Genomic DNA, 17,364 nt, shown 5'->3' with positions numbered 1-17,364 from the left:
GGTTGTGTGAGGGCAGCCTGTTGAAATCCTTGCTTAGTATATACTAAGTTGATCTTCAGTATATGAAGGTAATTGAAAATGAAACTCGATAAAGGGCGGAATGGGAGAGGGGAGGGCCACCGGAGGGAGGGAGGTTGGGGGGGTGGGAGCCACAACAATACAAAAGTTGCACTTTGTAAATTCACATTTATGAAATAAAAAATTTAAAAAATGAAAATTAAAAAAAAAACCTGTTTCCATCCAAGGCCCTAGCCTTTTCCTGTTTTCTATAAGTCATCTCTCTGAGTTATTTCCCCCCCAAATCACTTTCTTTTGAGTTTTGTCATTGCCTTTCCATGAACGTCACAGTACTCCCCTTGAACAGCAAACTGGGAAATTTTGAGCTTAGGAGTATTTTTCCATGATACATGTTTAATTCGATGATAAAATACAAAAATTAGTCTTACCCCAGATCTTATACAGGCATACAAGTGTGTTATATACGTGCATACACATATACTTGCATATATACTTTTAAAAGTTTATGGAAAATGGAATTAAAAGATGTCTATTTTGGTGGAAAATCCACGCATATAAGGGGGGGGGTCTTCAAAAAGTTCATGAAAAATGCAAATTATGGTAGGGGAAAATTACTATATGGGTTTCAACTTTTTAGAAATCAAAATAGTATATTTTATGTTTATATATAATCACCTGGAGCTATCACAGTTTGGAAGTTTCCAGCTAGGACCTGCTCATGTAAAATTAATATATTTCCTACTTAATTTTAAGCCGTCCAAACCGCGAGTAAATGAGCATTTTAGCACGTGCTGCCCCCACAAAGCAGGCCAGGGGCTCACAGTCTGCAAACACTGCCTGTTGTGTGCACAGCAGGAGTAGCTCAAGGCCACATCTCCACCGCTCTCACGAATGCCGGCCCGTGCGTGCCTTGGACCACAGACAGTAACAGCCAGATCTAGTGAGAGCTTCTGGGCGTGGCCCGTGGCCATACACAGAGCCCTGTTACAACAACATGGTGTTGGCTGTGTAAAGTGAGCCCGGTGTTCAGACTGTGTGTAGGCGGTCATGAAGGCCTCTGAAGTCCCTGCCAGCTAACCAGATGTTCTCAAAAGGAAAAGGCGTCCTGAAAAAAATTGTGACATTGCAGCACTGGGCCAAGAACAATGATGGTGTTTGTAAGCTCCTACTATTTAAACTCATTAATGATTTACAGTTGTATGGGTTCCAACTTCTACTTAACCACTCTTCAAAGGGCTGCAGTCACAGTTACCACTGTGTCTTGCTGAACATAGCCATGATTAATTTCCTAAGCAGTTAATTTTCAACCTTATTGGGGGAGGAGCCTGGAGTAATTTACATAGATGTCATTTTGTCACCTTCGGGTCTTCGGAACAAACTTCCCAGCAAATAGGTTTGGTATTCTCCTTATCAGCTGCTTTGGTTTACAAAATTTAATTGGAAAGGTTTTGAACAAACGCCAGGCTGTCTTTCTGCTTAATAAAACCTTTTAGAAGAGCAGTTAATCTACTGCCTTGCACTTGTACCCAAGAAGTTGCTAAATTAATTTACTGACAGAGAGAATCAATCATCATAAATGGTGTTTAAACAATACTGAAGATTACTCTGCAGAGCAATGAGCAACTGGTGCTGGGGGTCACGTGATTTATTTGATCCTCTCGCTTGTGCTGGAACAGGTTAACGGCAGGAACCTCCTCTCGGTGGACTTCGATCGAACCACCAAGACGGAGAAGATCTACGACGACCACCGTAAATTCCTCCTGAGGATCGCCTACGACTCGTCGGGGCACCCGACGCTCTGGCTGCCAAGCAGCAAGTTGATGGCCGTCAACGTCACCTACTCCTCCACAGGCCAAATTGCCAGCATCCAGAGAGGAACTACTAGTGAGAAAGTAGATTACGACGGCCAGGGGCGGATTGTGTCTCGGGTCTTTGCGGACGGTAAAACATGGAGCTACACGTACTTAGAGAAGGTACGCCTGCACACAAAGGAACACAGGGTACCGCCCAGAGCACCGCGGGGGGTGGGCAAAAACACGCACAGCACTGGAGTTCTGGGCATCATTCTAAGCAGCCATGGGAAAGTCACGTGGGTACAGCAGTGATGAATTTCCACATTAGCAAAGTAGTTCCTCCTTAGTTAAGTTCTACTATCTGAAACCCTTTAAGTGATTTATGCCATAAACAAACAAGCCCTCACTGGGTCCACCTGCCAAGCTTATACACTGACAACATCCACAAATTAGACCTTGAGCTTGTAAGTCATTTGTAAATAATTTCCAGGCTAACTCTTTCATTTAAGAGAGAGCCTTACATTAACACAGTTAAAGCTGTCAGTTTTGTGTTGCTCCTGGCAGAGCGTCAACATAACCATAAAAAGCACGGAACGCCTATCTAGGCATTATTAACCAAAAGAGGCTGTTTCCTAGAAAGCCACAGTTTCAGATAGTCGGCAGCATCTCTCCCCTCTAACTGTAAAAGGTAAGCATGCCCTAATCTTGAGAACTCCATGCAGTACCGGTATGGAGACTCAGTATCGCACGTGCAGAAGGCTATGCTGTGTGATGGGCGCCTTGGGTTATTGACTGGTGTCAGGAGGGAAAGAGAAGAAGGAAGAGAAAGGATGTTCTCCTTACGTAAGAAATGTAATGCAACCAACAGCATATTCATGAAATGTTTCCTTTCCCTTTAAAGCAAACGGTAGCACTAGAAAAAGCTTCCATTTTAAACTCTGCTGTCTCTCAAACCTCGAAGCATTCCACCGCCAATTACACGGCAGCCGCAGCTAACAGCCTCCACCCCGTACATCAGACACCAAAAAGTCACATCCCTGTTGTTGCTGTGCTCACCTCACCCAATCTCCTTCCTCACCAATGCCCCGTGGAACGCCTCAGTGTCCCCCCAACCCCCCTACACCTGAGCCACTCCATCAGATCTTCCCGGCTGGCTCGCACCCAGCATTCTCTGCCCGAGAAGCAGTTTCAGACTCCAAGCTCGCTGCGCCATGCTGTCTCCCTTCAGGCAGCCTCCAGCACCAAAGTGCTTCCAGGAGCACACACCCCTGCCCCCGGCCAGGACCCCATCTTGCAAACCCACCTGCCAGCTCTGCTTCCCAGAGACTCCCCCTCGGGACAGCGGACTCTTGCTGTTAGATAACAAGTCCCCCTGTCCCAGACTGACCATTCCCCTCTAGTGAGCTACTCAACTGGTAATCTGTCGACAGACTCCAGCCTAGGACCCCTACACACATACTTTGCTGGCTGCTGACACACAGAAAATATCCACCCACCCCTACCCTGCCCAACCCAACAAGACCCAAGGCCACTTCTTCAAGCAGGAGATCCCCACTTCGATCTGGAACAATCTCCCTAATTTGTGTTACAGGGAAGAGTCAGAAATGGTAGTGTAATCACTAGGTGACTGAAAATGTTTAAAGGGAGCCGAAGTGTGGATCTTGATATAAAAGCCGCTGTCACGGGCAGACGCCGGCAGTAACCAAGATCACCTTCACGCATCAATACTCTAGTGAATCCTTTCTCACCACCTCTCCCAAGCCCCTAAAATCCACCCAGTCACCATTTCCTGGCTAGAATGGGCACAGGAAGTCCCAGCGTGTTCACAGCAAAACAGGTCATAGCATACTACCATCAGATAGGCTTTTAAAGAGCTACACCACCAGACCCTGACGCCTGTGAATTCAGCCTAGTCCCAGCCACCCTTGGAAGAATGCAGGTGATTAGGATGTTTCCTGCTTGCTGGAGCTGGTCTCACAGGGACCAAGGAAGCTTGCTCAGAGGGAGGACCCACCCAAGCCCTGTGTGACCGCTCAGCTAACCTAATAAATCTCTCCTTCTGCAATTCCTTGCAAAACATCCAAGCCAATTCCCATTTACAGATTTACTTAGAATTTAGCCCAAAATGTAGATTTTTTTTTTTTGACAGGCAGAGTGGATAGTGAGAGAGAGAGAGAGAGAGAAAGGTCTTCCTTTGCTGTTGGTTCACCCTCCAATGGCCGGCGCACCACGCTGATCCGAAGCCAGGAGCCAGGTGCTTCTCCTGGTCTCCCATGGGGTGCAGGACCCAAGCACTTGGGCCATCCTCCACTGCCTTCCCGGGCCACAGCAGAGAGCTGGACTGGAAGAGGAGCAACCGGGACAGAATCCGGCGCCCCGACCGGGACTAGAACCCGGTGTGCCAGTGCCGCAAGGCAGATGATTAGCCTATTGAACCATGGCGCCGGCCATCCAAAATGTAGATTTTATTGTCAGTGCATATGCCTTGTGAGAACTCATCAGTAAAAAAAGAAAAGAAAAAAGAAATCTAAACTCCTATTTCTGTTAAGGGCCTTTACAGCCGTGATTCGCCACGTGATTAATTTAGCGGTGTTTGTTGACACTGGCGCTCTATGTACATGTTACCCATTTTTGGCTAATTTTATGTCTCTTCTTCATAAAATAATATGTTGGATGATTTTCTCCTCCCCCAAACACACTGGAAATTAAAATGTGATTTAAGTGGCTCTTCAATCAAATGAGGGGGAAAAGCCACCTTACTAAATAATCGCTAATTATGGGTAGGATTGCATTTCCCAGATGCTATTTTCTCCTTGAAATATTGTCTTTAAAGCAGCAGCTTGCTTGTGCCTGTATTATGACTTATCCAAATCCATTGACAATCTGCTGGTTGGCTCTGAGTGCCTGGGAAGAGAATGGTACAGTCACGACGAGTAGCACACCATGAATCTTGAGCCAATAACCACACAACCTCACACAATTAAGCATCCAGGCAGATCAGGCAGGGAAACGTTAGGGACATGGAAGGTCAGGGGTAACTCGGTGAAAATGACAATCATTTTTCAAGCAGAATCTTTGTGTATTCTCGGTCACTAAACCTGCACGCACTTCCCCCATTTCCCGAGCACTGGGTAACAACGCGTGTTCCCTCTTTACAGTCCATGGTTCTCCTGCTGCACAGCCAGCGGCAGTACATCTTCGAATACGACATGTGGGACCGCCTGTCCGCCATCACCATGCCCAGCGTGGCTCGCCACACCATGCAGACCATCCGCTCCATCGGCTACTACCGCAACATATACAACCCCCCAGAGAGCAACGCCTCCATCATCACCGACTACAACGAGGAAGGGCTGCTCCTGCAAACGGCTTTCCTGGGGACCAGCCGCAGGGTCTTATTCAAATACAGAAGGCAGACCAGGCTCTCGGAAATTTTATATGATAGCACAAGAGTCAGCTTTACCTATGATGAAACAGCAGGAGTCCTCAAAACAGTAAACCTCCAGAGTGATGGTTTTATTTGCACCATTAGATACAGGCAAATTGGCCCCCTGATTGACAGACAGATTTTCCGCTTCAGTGAAGATGGGATGGTAAACGCAAGATTTGACTACAGCTATGACAACAGCTTTCGAGTGACCAGCATGCAGGGTGTCATCAATGAAACCCCACTGCCCATTGATCTCTATCAGTTTGATGATATTTCTGGCAAAGTTGAGCAGTTTGGAAAATTTGGAGTAATATACTATGATATTAATCAGATCATATCCACAGCTGTAATGACTTACACAAAGCACTTCGACGCTCACGGCCGCATCAAGGAAATTCAGTATGAGATATTCAGGTCACTCATGTACTGGATTACAATTCAATATGATAACATGGGTCGGGTAACCAAGAGAGAGATTAAAATAGGGCCCTTTGCCAACACCACCAAATATGCTTACGAGTATGACGTCGACGGACAGCTGCAAACAGTGTACCTCAATGAAAAGATCATGTGGCGGTACAACTACGACCTGAACGGAAACCTGCACTTACTGAACCCGAGCAACAGCGCACGTCTGACGCCCCTCCGCTACGACCTGCGGGACAGAATCACCCGCCTGGGAGATGTTCAGTACCGGCTGGATGAGGATGGTTTCCTACGTCAGAGAGGCACAGAAATCTTTGAATACAGCTCCAAGGGGCTTCTAACCCGAGTCTATAGTAAAGGCAGTGGCTGGACGGTGATCTATCGCTACGACGGCCTGGGGAGACGGGTTTCTAGCAAAACCAGCCTAGGGCAGCACCTGCAGTTTTTTTACGCTGACCTCACTTATCCTACCAGGATTACTCATGTCTACAACCACTCAAGCTCAGAAATTACCTCCCTTTATTATGATCTCCAAGGACATCTTTTTGCCATGGAAATCAGCAGTGGGGATGAATTCTACATCGCATCCGATAACACAGGGACGCCACTGGCTGTCTTCAGTAGCAATGGGCTGATGCTCAAACAGATTCAGTACACTGCGTATGGCGAAATCTACTTTGACTCCAATATCGACTTTCAGCTGGTAATTGGATTTCATGGTGGCTTATATGACCCACTCACCAAATTAATCCACTTTGGAGAAAGAGATTATGATATTTTGGCAGGGCGATGGACAACACCTGACATAGAAATCTGGAAAAGAATTGGCAAGGACCCAGCTCCTTTTAATCTGTACATGTTTAGGAATAACAACCCTGCAAGCAAAATCCATGATGTGAAAGACTACATCACAGGTTAGCAGATTTTGTTGTTGTTGTTCTTTCCAAGTGCTGAATTATTGCAATCAATAGATTAATACACAAAATAACTAGAATTATCACCCCTCATGAAAAACTAGATGTGTAACCTTAGGAGTACTTATTTCTCTATAGAACCATAGACAAAACAACAAAGGGACAGTGAGACATAGTTACTTCCTAATCTGCATCACAATGCCCAATGCCGCAGGGTTTTAGAAATGACAGGGAATCTCATCATTTAAGGAAGGGAAGTGACGTGGAGGGGGAGGGCAGGAACCACGCTGAACTCAGAGTTCCCAGGCTGCAGTTCTAATCCCAACGTCTCCCTTACAAGTTGCATGGCTTTACAGGAAGTCACATGACTTTGAGTCTCAGTTTATGTCAACTCTAAAATGGGGATAATTGTGCCTGCTCACTTTATGGCATAAAACACAAGAATGGATACAGTTCTCCATTAAGTAATAACTGACAAATGTGTGATGTTGGACTTTCAAAATACAGGTATAAAGCTCTAATGGGGACAATCTAGTGTGGCACATGTGTCCCCCAGCCCTGGGAGGTGTTTAACCCTGTCTTCACCACCATCACCTTAGGACCACAATGGAGCAACTTCAGTTGCTTAGCCAGTGGATCCTTTTTCTGTTTCCACTCCGTCCTCACACACACAGTTCTCACTGCCATCTAGTGCAGTTCTTGCACAGTGACAGGACTGATGTACCACTAGATTCTCTGCCACTATGGAGTAATTTTTTTCTGGCTCTGTAGTTTTAAGATCTTTCCAAGTTCAGTGCACCTACTCTTTTAGTTTTTGCAAGATTGAAAACACCAGGTCCCACTTTGGCCACCACAGAGCCACCAGGATGTAAAACAGCCACAAGATCCTTGCAGGCACCACCACAGTCCCCTCTTGTGAGCTGACTTCTTCCCTCGTTCTCAGCTGCAAGAACTCTGAATCCTCTGCTTCTACCTTCCATTCCTTAACTAGGCTGCCGCAGTTTAACCTCCCACACTAATTTTTCCAGGAAGAAGGTTCTTTCCTGTTTTGATTGCTTTTTCTGTTGTTTCGATTGGATTTGGCTGGTGTCCGGTGCTCCATCCAGCTCAGTGTTTGAGGCATACTGAGATTCTGCTCTCTCAGGTCTCAGCACAGCTCTTAAAAGGCTGCCCTCACAGATGGTCTACCTTTCCCACTGCCTAAAGCTTTCCAAGCCTCTCTCCCCTGTGAACCAGCTCAAGTCCCTTGCTGCAGCAGCCCAACTCACCAGCATCCTGAGGCTGTTCTCACTCCAGGCTTTTTCACTACACATCTGCATCCAAACCACACTATTCGATCAGTGCCTTTCAGTAGTTAAGACTGTCCCAATTGCACTGTTACACAGACTTGTCTGGTTAAGAGAATCTTTGCCCCCAAAACTGCAACATTGGAGAGAAAGTAAAGACCCACCTGTAATCTTAAATAATCCCTCTCCATCCCACGAGAACAACTTGGGACTTGTTTTTCTCCCCACCTCTACTGGCACCACTCCATTTAAAGGAGGGAGGATATCACAGGTTGTATAGCCGTAAGATGCCTGGACGAAGGACCTACCGGCCCGGCAATGAGGTGAGCGTCGGTGCCTAAAGAAGGAAGCAGGAAACAAGTGGCTCTCCATCATCCTGACAGGCAGCTTACAACCGGTGATTTAAGGGGTGTTGACAGGGGCTCGCTGAGAAAGGCTTGAAGGCCCACAGCTCCTGGGTGCATCCTCTCCTAGCAACATGGGCTGCAGGGAATGCCATAGCAGCATTTTCTGGAAAACATCAAAAGAGAGATGGAACGGCATAAAATATATTAGGTGCAATGCAATTTCAAATTTTCCAGCAATATGCTTAATATATAAAATAATCTACACCCAACTGTACTCGTAAAGCTGCAAGCCTGCTGAGCGCCGCTGCCACATTAGAACCTCCAGAAGAGAATAAAAGCCCTATTCTGGGCTTAATGGCTTTTTGGAGTCACGTGGCAATATTTTAAAATTCCATTTTAAAGGTTTCCAGGTTCTTTTCCCCAAAAGTTTGTCTCCACCTGTGCACAGCGAGCCTTTGAAGTTGTAACCGATGGTAATCAGAACTCCTGTGCTCTTGGCCAGTTTCGCCAGCTTTTGGCATTCATCTTTCATTAGGAGTCAGCTGTTGATTTTAATACTCTCCATTTAGGGCTTTTGTTCATAGAAAATGGGTTGTGGACGTCCACGTATCCTTGGGCAATCGCTTTAGAAAGCTAACAAGACACGACTTGTAGTTAAGGCCAGTCTTGCTAACTACAAAGCACATTTCACTTGCTCCCCGCAACTGTGTCTTTGCCACACTACCTAGCATTGTTGCTACACTTGGTATCAGTATTCCTCACACAGGATGCAACTTGGCACCTATGACAGTTGATGCAGTCTAAGTATCTGTTGCTCTGCGTTTTCTGTGTCATTTACCACAGGGCTGCTATCGAGGTCATTGTCTTCATGTCTAAAAACAGAGTGGGTTTTGAATTGTATGATAAAGCAAACATGTGCTCTCTCTCAGGTTATTACTGGTTGAGATTGTGGGTTGTTTTTTTTTTTTTTTTCCAAAGGTAGGAATTTAAATATATGAAAGCACAAAATAAACTCTAACACCTTTCATTTTGAACATTCTTCTCCTAGATGTTAACAGCTGGCTGGTGACATTTGGCTTCCATCTGCACAATGCTATTCCTGGATTCCCTGTTCCCAAATTCGATTTAACAGAACCCTCCTATGAACTTCTGAAGAGTCAGCAGTGGGATGATATACCGGTAAGAAAGCAGCAAAACCATGGGAGGGCGAGACAGGGCATACTTGTCTTTACCCATATCTAATCCAACTACCCTGTGAAAACAGTACCGAGACAGTTTTTTAATTTCTTGTCCCTTTTAGGGAAGAAAAGCAACCCCCTTCTCTGCTTTTCTATTCAGCAAACCAGGGCCTGTTAAACAGGCTTAACTCGGGTTTTACCGATGCCAATAAAAACATAGAAAGATATTCTCAAAAGGTAATAAAATGCACAAGCTCATTTCTGAGCGCCGAGTTTCTGCAGGGAACCCCATGAAAGCACATTTATGGCACTTGGGACCTGAAGGCAAAGACACTATAAACAGGAAGGCCAGGGATTCATATTACAAATTAGCAGCCCACAAACAATGCCACCGATTTCGATTTTCTTGAAAACATTAGCAGTGTTTCCCAGGAAAATATTAAAAATAAAACTGTCTTCTGGGGAGGCCCCACCTACAACCAGGTGTTCACGGAATTGTCCCGAAAACAACAGGAGCCCTGTGACTGTTAGGAAAAATGAAAGAAACAGAATGGAAAATGGCAAAGTCAAAGCTGCCATTTCAGAAAGTGGCACCTTTCATTCCCACCATTCAGAAATCAGAAAGAAATGCACAACAAAACCCCAGGACTTCTAGCTTAAAGCAAGAATAATTAGAGATCAAGAAATTGGGTTACCCCATAATGATAAGGAGAAGAGAGTGCAGAGTTTCTTCGAAAGATGAATTCCCCCCCTCCAAGCAATTTCCTATAATTTCAGTGAATACAAAGAAGAAAATCAAGTGTGGTTCACAGAGACACACACACACACTCACTCACTCTATATACAATGTCAATACCTCTGTTTTCTGGAATGTGTTTCATATTTCGTATAAAAGCATTTTTCTTCACATGTCACCTTTACATTTAAAAGTCAAAACCCATCAAATTTCCAGCATCTGGGAGCCATTTTAGCAGCCCTAATCAGGAATACATCTACACTGATAAAGCACCATGAAGACAAACCGAAGTTCCCTAATGCACTTGAACATGCCCGTCCTAATCCTGCATGACCGTCCAACATGTGTGAAAACACTGGAGTCTACCTACACAAATGCACTGGCCCACTCTTTTTCCTGGGCGGCCTTTTAAATATGGTTCAGAGTCTCTGTCAAGAGAAGCGGGCCATCAGGCAGCTTTGGGAATCACCGGCAGACACTGAGGCTGCCCCAAGGGCAGAAAAGCAGGCGTTTCTTCCTCCTGCAGCAAATGAAACAGATGTTCGCCTTTGGGAAACACTGGCCAGACATCTGGTGGTGTAAGAAATGGCCAGTGTCGATGGTCTGCTGTCTCTAGCCTGCGGAAAATAACTGTTTTCCCAGAGTAATAAATACCCATCTCCGGCTGCCCCATTGTCCACTCGTCCATGCACATTTCGGATGTGCAAATACTCACAATTTTCAACCCAAAACTGTTGTCCAGGAGAGGGTACAGAGTTGACTTAAATGTCAGAACCTATTAGGAGGGACCAAGCCATCCGGCCCCAGCACCATCTCTGTGTGTGGTGCCTTCTCGGCTGCCTCCCATGGACAAAACTGCTGGGACCTGGGACCATGCAAACTGGGCTATCCTCACGGGGTGGGCCGGGGGAACAACATCCAAGAACTGTGAAAGCTTAAAAAAAAAAAAATGAAATACCCATTTGGCTCCCTTTCTGGAGAGTGGGCCTTGGAGACCTGGTCGCCCAGCCTCCGAGGCCCACGTGGCCCTGGGTCAGGAGCGGGACGGTGGCCAGGAAGCCTGCTGGGCTACACACATGTGCTTTCAACCATCCCTCCTGTTGTGTTCACTTTTCAGCCCATTTTCGGCGTGCAGCAGCAAGTGGCGAGGCAAGCCAAGGCCTTCCTGTCGCTGGGGAAGATGGCCGAGGTGCAGGTGAGCAGGCGCAAGGCCGGCGGCGAGCAGTCGTGGCTGTGGTTCGCCACGGTCAAGTCGCTCATCGGCAAGGGCGTCATGCTGGCCGTCAGCCAGGGCCGCGTGCAGACCAACGTGCTCAACATCGCCAACGAGGACTGCATCAAGGTGGCGGCCGTGCTCAACAACGCCTTCTACCTGGAGAACCTGCACTTCACCATCGAGGGCAAGGACACGCACTACTTCATCAAGACCACCACGCCCGAGAGCGACCTGGGCACGCTGCGCCTGACGAGCGGCCGCAAGGCGCTGGAGAACGGCATCAACGTGACCGTGTCGCAGTCCACCACCGTGGTCAACGGCAGGACTCGCAGGTTCGCTGACGTCGAGATGCAGTTCGGCGCGCTGGCGCTGCACGTGCGCTACGGCATGACCCTGGACGAGGAGAAGGCGCGCATCCTGGAGCAGGCGCGCCAGCGCGCGCTCGCCCGGGCCTGGGCGCGCGAGCAGCAGCGCGTGCGCGACGGCGAGGAGGGCGCGCGCCTCTGGACGGAGGGCGAGAAGCGGCAGCTGCTGAGCGCCGGCAAGGTGCAGGGCTACGACGGGTACTACGTACTCTCGGTGGAGCAGTACCCGGAGCTGGCCGACAGCGCCAACAACATCCAGTTCCTCCGACAAAGCGAGATCGGCAAGAGGTAACGGCCGGGCCTCGCGCCGGCCGCCGCGGAGCCGACCTCACTGGTTTGCTGCATTTCTCTTGAGCCTAAACCACACACCCTTGCGCAGAGCTTTCTGTAGCACAATCCCGATTGGACTCTCGGACACAGAAGAGCCTTCCAGGAGAACCGATACTGTTAACAAAACAAAAACAACCCACACACACACACACCCAAAACAGAAACAAAGACCACTTTTTTGTTTTTCTGAATGACCTTCAAGGTGATGGGCTTTAAAGAATATGTTTACATATGCATATCGCTGCACTCAGTTGGACTGAAAGTATTGAGAAAAAAAATCGTAAAGGAAGAAAGGCCTATACGTTTTGCTGTGGGCCGTGGGTTCCTTTGCGGCACTGTATTTAACCAAGTACAAAATGCATACAGTGTTTCCAAATAGTATGGCGTTGTCGACCTTTGCTTACAAGTAGTCTCTGCGTAGGATGTGATATATATCTCTGTTCATTTTAACATGTGGGGCAAAGTTACTGTTTATAGACAACCCAGTTGTGCTCTCTGTGCTGCTTTGTAAAAGGACATTGGCACAAGTGACTTCTGCTACGGCGGGGGATTTAATAATGGATTTTACAATGCTGACGTGGTTTGCCTTGGGGAGAAAACTGGCCAATAGAATCCCTTATCACTGATAAGCAAAGGAAACCCTGATTTTTTTGTAAATTATGTGAGACAAGTTGTTTATGGATTTTTATATGAATTACAATTTACTGTACATCAAATATTAGTCTCAGAGGAGTTAATTTATGTAAAGTGTTTAAAAAGTTTATACTTAAAAAATAAAATGATAAAAACATGTGAACTGTGTGATTTTTTTAAAAGGATTGCACCTTTTGTTATCTGTTATAGCTGTACAGTATAAATTATTATATTGTAGAGATATAACAACTTATGCCTATAATGTCCAGAAGTGTTAATATTTTTGTATTAGGTTGAAAAAAATGTGCAACTTTCTATCACTAGATGGGTAGGACAGTGCAATCCTAAGTGGGTGGCCAATCAGAGAACCGCTCCTTTCTCTTCCTTCTCTTTTTCACTGAGCCAGTGTCCTCGAACATGACCCACTCAGAGGCACAGGACAACATCAAGGCTGGTGGAATGTAGACGAAGGCCGAAAAGAACTGGGGAGGAGGGGTTTTCTGGCCCTCTCTCAGCCCCTAGAGTCAAAGGGGAGTTGATAGGATCAGCTGCAGAGCTGTTACTGTTACCATTCCTTGAAGCTCCATTTCCTGATGGAGGCGGGACCACATCGGATGTCTGGGAACCATTTGTAGGAAGAAAATGTTCCGATGGCGATGTGACCACAAGCAAGTGTCTTAAGAGCTAGCAAAGATTACCAAAACGGGGCAGTGCTGAGCAAGCCAGAGGGAACCTGGCAGGGTCACTCTGCTGATCATGGCTTTGGACCCTGAGGGCAATCAGAGGGACAGAAAGAAAAAAAAAAGAAAGAAAGAAAAAAGTTGGCAGGTGGGGAGAACAAAAGCTCCCTGACCCCATGTGACCCAGCCGTCTTGGGAGCTGGTTTGAATGGCAGCCTCTGCTCGCTCTGGGGGGTGGCAGACCCAGCTGGAAGTGAACTTGACAGCCCTGCCCTCCTGCACGTGTGCTTGAACGCTGGGCGCGCGTGGCAGCCATCTGCACTTCCGTGCCGGCTCAGCCGCCCTGACGAATCTCTTTCGAGCACTACATTCAGCCACAAAAATATTTTTAGAAAATATTTCTCAGTTCATTGAGCTATAGTACACACTGTTTTCCTCTATGTTATAATGGTGATAAAATATAGCAAGTGAACATGTCGTAAATAGAGAGGTTCAAGTGATGTATTGAAAATACTTTTCTAACTGCTTTGTATGTATCACATACTCTAAATTGCACAGTAGGCGTGTTTATTAAACAGATTGGCTGGGAAAGTTTCAAAATAGCTACTGAATTTACAGTATCAGTGCTATTACTGTCTTTGTGTATTTGGTAGAGCATACCAAGGTAATTAATCTTCTAATGAATGCTGATATTTTATTAGAATGAAAGCACAGATTAGCATTAATATTTTTTATCCTGGAAATCCTTTGGCAAGTACTACAAAGCCCAAATTTAGAAAACCATGAGATTTCAAACCACATAAACATGGCTCTGTTTTACATTTTATTTTCTAACTGTTAACTTAGGTATTTGCAGTTCTGTTCAGAGGAACTTCCGCAGGACTGTGTTTAGCATGCTGTAAGTACTTTTGGGTGAAATAGGCTCTGACAATGAGTTCTCAGAAGCATTTCTGATGTGTTGACCCTGAAAACCTTGTGCCACACGACAGAAAGGATAACCATAGTCTGTACCTCTTCTTAACATGGACTGCTCGTTCCACAGGCACCATAAATCACAGATTCGGAGTATCTCCTGGTGCTTATTTTAGTTGAAGTGAAATCAACCCAATTAGTGTCTTGTTAGTAGGTAATACGAGCCTATTTCTTTCTAAAAAGACTTGTGATCTGGACATGCTTTTACAAGAAATAGTGACCTTGGGTAATATGTAAACAAAAGATCTTTTTCTAAGAGTTGGGGGTGTGGGTGGGGGACTGTATAAATGAAAAGAATTCGCTTACAAAAAAAAGAAATTAATATTCAAAGTATTTTAGGCAAAGCCAGTCAAAATGCTTTCATGATATTTTGAGATGTAAATTTTGTCTGATTTGTATTGTTCTTTTAATTTGCCTTCTTAACTTTATATGTGACCTGAATTTTCCATAACTTGATGACTATAGATTGCATCTAGGCATTCCAATAAAAGCCAACCCAATGTGTGCGTGTTTATACATTTTTTCAAAACTTGAGCTAGCCGGTATTGCTTTTGTGCACCACGTAGAGGGTGCTGAGAGACACAGTTGTGGGGGGTAGTGATTCATGGGCAACTCACTTGGCCATACCTTTTCTCTCATCGAGATTTTTGGTCCACTGGCCAGAATACCAGCTCGGGAGAGTGCACTTCCCTGACCCCGGGGACTCTCCTGTGGCCTACTTTAGAGAAACATTAAACACCCTGACAAAGCCTAACACGCACCAGGAAGAAGGAGAGGGGAAAAAAACAAAAACACCCATTACTGCTGGAGAGGAGGCCTGTTTGCTGTGATCCTGGCAATAAGTGCGCTTAATTAAAACACTTGATTAGAATAATCAGGTTGGGCCTGATAGGCTGGCAGCCTCCTGGAGATGTCTAAATCTACATATAGACCGGCTGATTAGGGAACGCTTAGCTCAGCAATTCCTGGCTGTCAGGCCAGGCTTTGATTTTAGTGTGAACAGGCAGGCTGCCTCACACTTGCTTTGCAGTGACAGCCTCAACTTGATAACATGTTGATCCAACAAGAATCGGGTCACGCCACTTGGCAAACTGGTCCATTTTCTTCTCTTCAGATTAGAGTTTAACATGCACAAAACAAGAAATTCAGAAAAACAGGCTCGCTCCTCTGCTTTCCTTAAGAATCATGAACGCACAAAGACGAAGAGTATGGGTAAAAATTCTATCTTAGAAATAATTGTTCTGGGTACGGGATGGGCTGCCGCCACTTCCTACAAAATTCGTGCTCATCTGTTTGCATTCACCACACATGACCTAATGGTTGCATGGGGCTTAACTGCTGGAGCTGACCACAAGTGCAACACTTGGATCTAAGCACCTCAGACCAAGACCAGTCCACAAACACTTTAAAAAGGGAGAAGGTTGCATTGGACAAACTCCCTCGCCATGTCCACTGATCTCTCTGTTCCCCATCTTTCCTGTCTCCTTTCATCCCAGTCTACTGACTGCAGTTGTTTCTCTCCCCTCCTGAACAGCTCATCAGCTGTCCACGATGCTCTGGGCAGTGGAGGAAGCCCCAAGAGGCAGCCAGAAGGCACCGATCCACTTCACACTCTGTCCAGGGTAAAGCCCTGGGCAGGGCCCCCAGCACCTCACTTGCTGTAGTGCAAAGAATGACAAGGTCCAGCCAGACCGAGAACCGCCTCACCCACCTTGAGTGGAGTAGGTTGTCATCAGGGCTCCAGCAGAGTAGGGCAAGTCCACCCCCAGGAAGCCTCGTAGGGCAACTTAGCAAGATGTTACCCCTTCCACAGACACCCAAACCCTCTCCCATTTTGCTTTAGAGGAGTAAACTGCTGGCAGCACCCCAGTCCACAAAATGCACTATGTTCTAGAAGCTGGGGGTAGATAGGATTAGAGCCACTGGAGGTGGCCAGGCTCACAGAAGTGGCTCAAGCCAAGGTGAGCAGAGTTGCCATCAGTGCCATCCACTGCATCACTTCATGTCCAGGTAACCTGCCCGGAAAAGTACCAAAGATTCCTTACCACCCTTCCCACCACCAACACTCAATCTTCCCAAAAGTTGCCATAACTTAGTCATAACATGCAGTTTTCCTTACGTAAGGATGCCTCTACCACCCACCACCAAGGTATGTGTTTAAACTCCCCTCTGCCTGCCACTTTCCAGTTCCTCAACCCTGCCACCATCCCATTGCCCATAAGCTAATCTGCCATGCAAATTTACTATCTGTCCATAACTTCCCCAAGACTGACCAATGGGCTGTTTACCTGGGTTTTTATAGCCATCCATTTGGCTCTGGCCATCCCACCAAGCCCATGAATGAAATGATAATGAACTGTAAGTCCTTATTACCCATTTCAAGCAGAGTTAAGCTAGAGCACCAGCGAGGTACCATTAAAGCTTCTGAGTCTTCCACCTTCCAGGTGGAGCCGCCGAATGCACGTCCTCTCCACCACAGTCCTCATTTGCCGTTCACCACCACGGCACGCAACAGTCTCCTGGTATCAGTTAATTACGAATAACTTTTAGGTAAATTGAGTAAACCTTTTCATTTATGAACCAACTTAAAAGTCTGTCATGGAGGAATATAGAGTTCCTAGAGTCTTATGTATGGAGCATTTATGAGAAACTGATTCCAAGCCTAGAGTAAGTAACATCATTATTCAGTTTAGAGTTAATGGGCTCCACAAAGCAAATTTAATAAATCCTTCTGGGATCTAAGCTGAGGAAAATTAAAATTAGAAGCATAAATTGTGACTTCTTGGGCAGCAGAGCGGCTTGGTTACAGTCTTCCTGCTTACAGAGTGCATTGTGAGCAGGGCTTTAGCGGACCCTGGCCAGGCACTCGGCCTGCATTAGGAAGGGAAATCTTGGGCGTGCGCAGGGGTTCCCTGAAATCCATCCACAATGGCATTGGCTACACGGCAGAACTCGCGCCACAGAACTGACAGGATTTGCAAGCGGCCCACTGGGTCAAAATGAATTCTCTAACATTTTCACAAGTTATCTTGAACAACGG

At 46.3% G+C, this 17,364-nt stretch overlaps 1 protein-coding gene across 4 annotated transcripts in view; it reads left to right on the top strand.

Moving 5' to 3' along the window:
* TENM3 (teneurin transmembrane protein 3) overlaps window positions 1-14,828 on the top strand; it is a 657,699-nt gene extending 642,871 nt beyond the window's left edge. For all 4 annotated transcript variants that reach the window (XM_062213567.1, XM_062213565.1, XM_062213566.1 and 1 more), the window contains 4 exons: window positions 1,695-1,991; window positions 4,970-6,581; window positions 9,263-9,393; window positions 11,246-14,828. In XM_062213567.1, the coding sequence (XP_062069551.1) occupies window positions 1,695-1,991; window positions 4,970-6,581; window positions 9,263-9,393; window positions 11,246-12,001 (2,796 nt within the window). In that variant the 3' untranslated portion in view covers window positions 12,002-14,828. The remainder of the gene's footprint in view (window positions 1-1,694; window positions 1,992-4,969; window positions 6,582-9,262; window positions 9,394-11,245) is intronic.
* The last annotated feature ends 2,536 nt before the right edge of the window (window positions 14,829-17,364 follow it).

Source organism: Lepus europaeus, chromosome 16 (genome assembly GCF_033115175.1).
Source record: "Lepus europaeus isolate LE1 chromosome 16, mLepTim1.pri, whole genome shotgun sequence".
In the NCBI taxonomy this organism is placed as follows: Eukaryota; Metazoa; Chordata; class Mammalia; order Lagomorpha; family Leporidae; genus Lepus; species Lepus europaeus.
The sequence above is the reverse complement of the archived record's forward strand: the minus strand, read 5'-3'. Positions and strand labels throughout refer to the sequence as shown.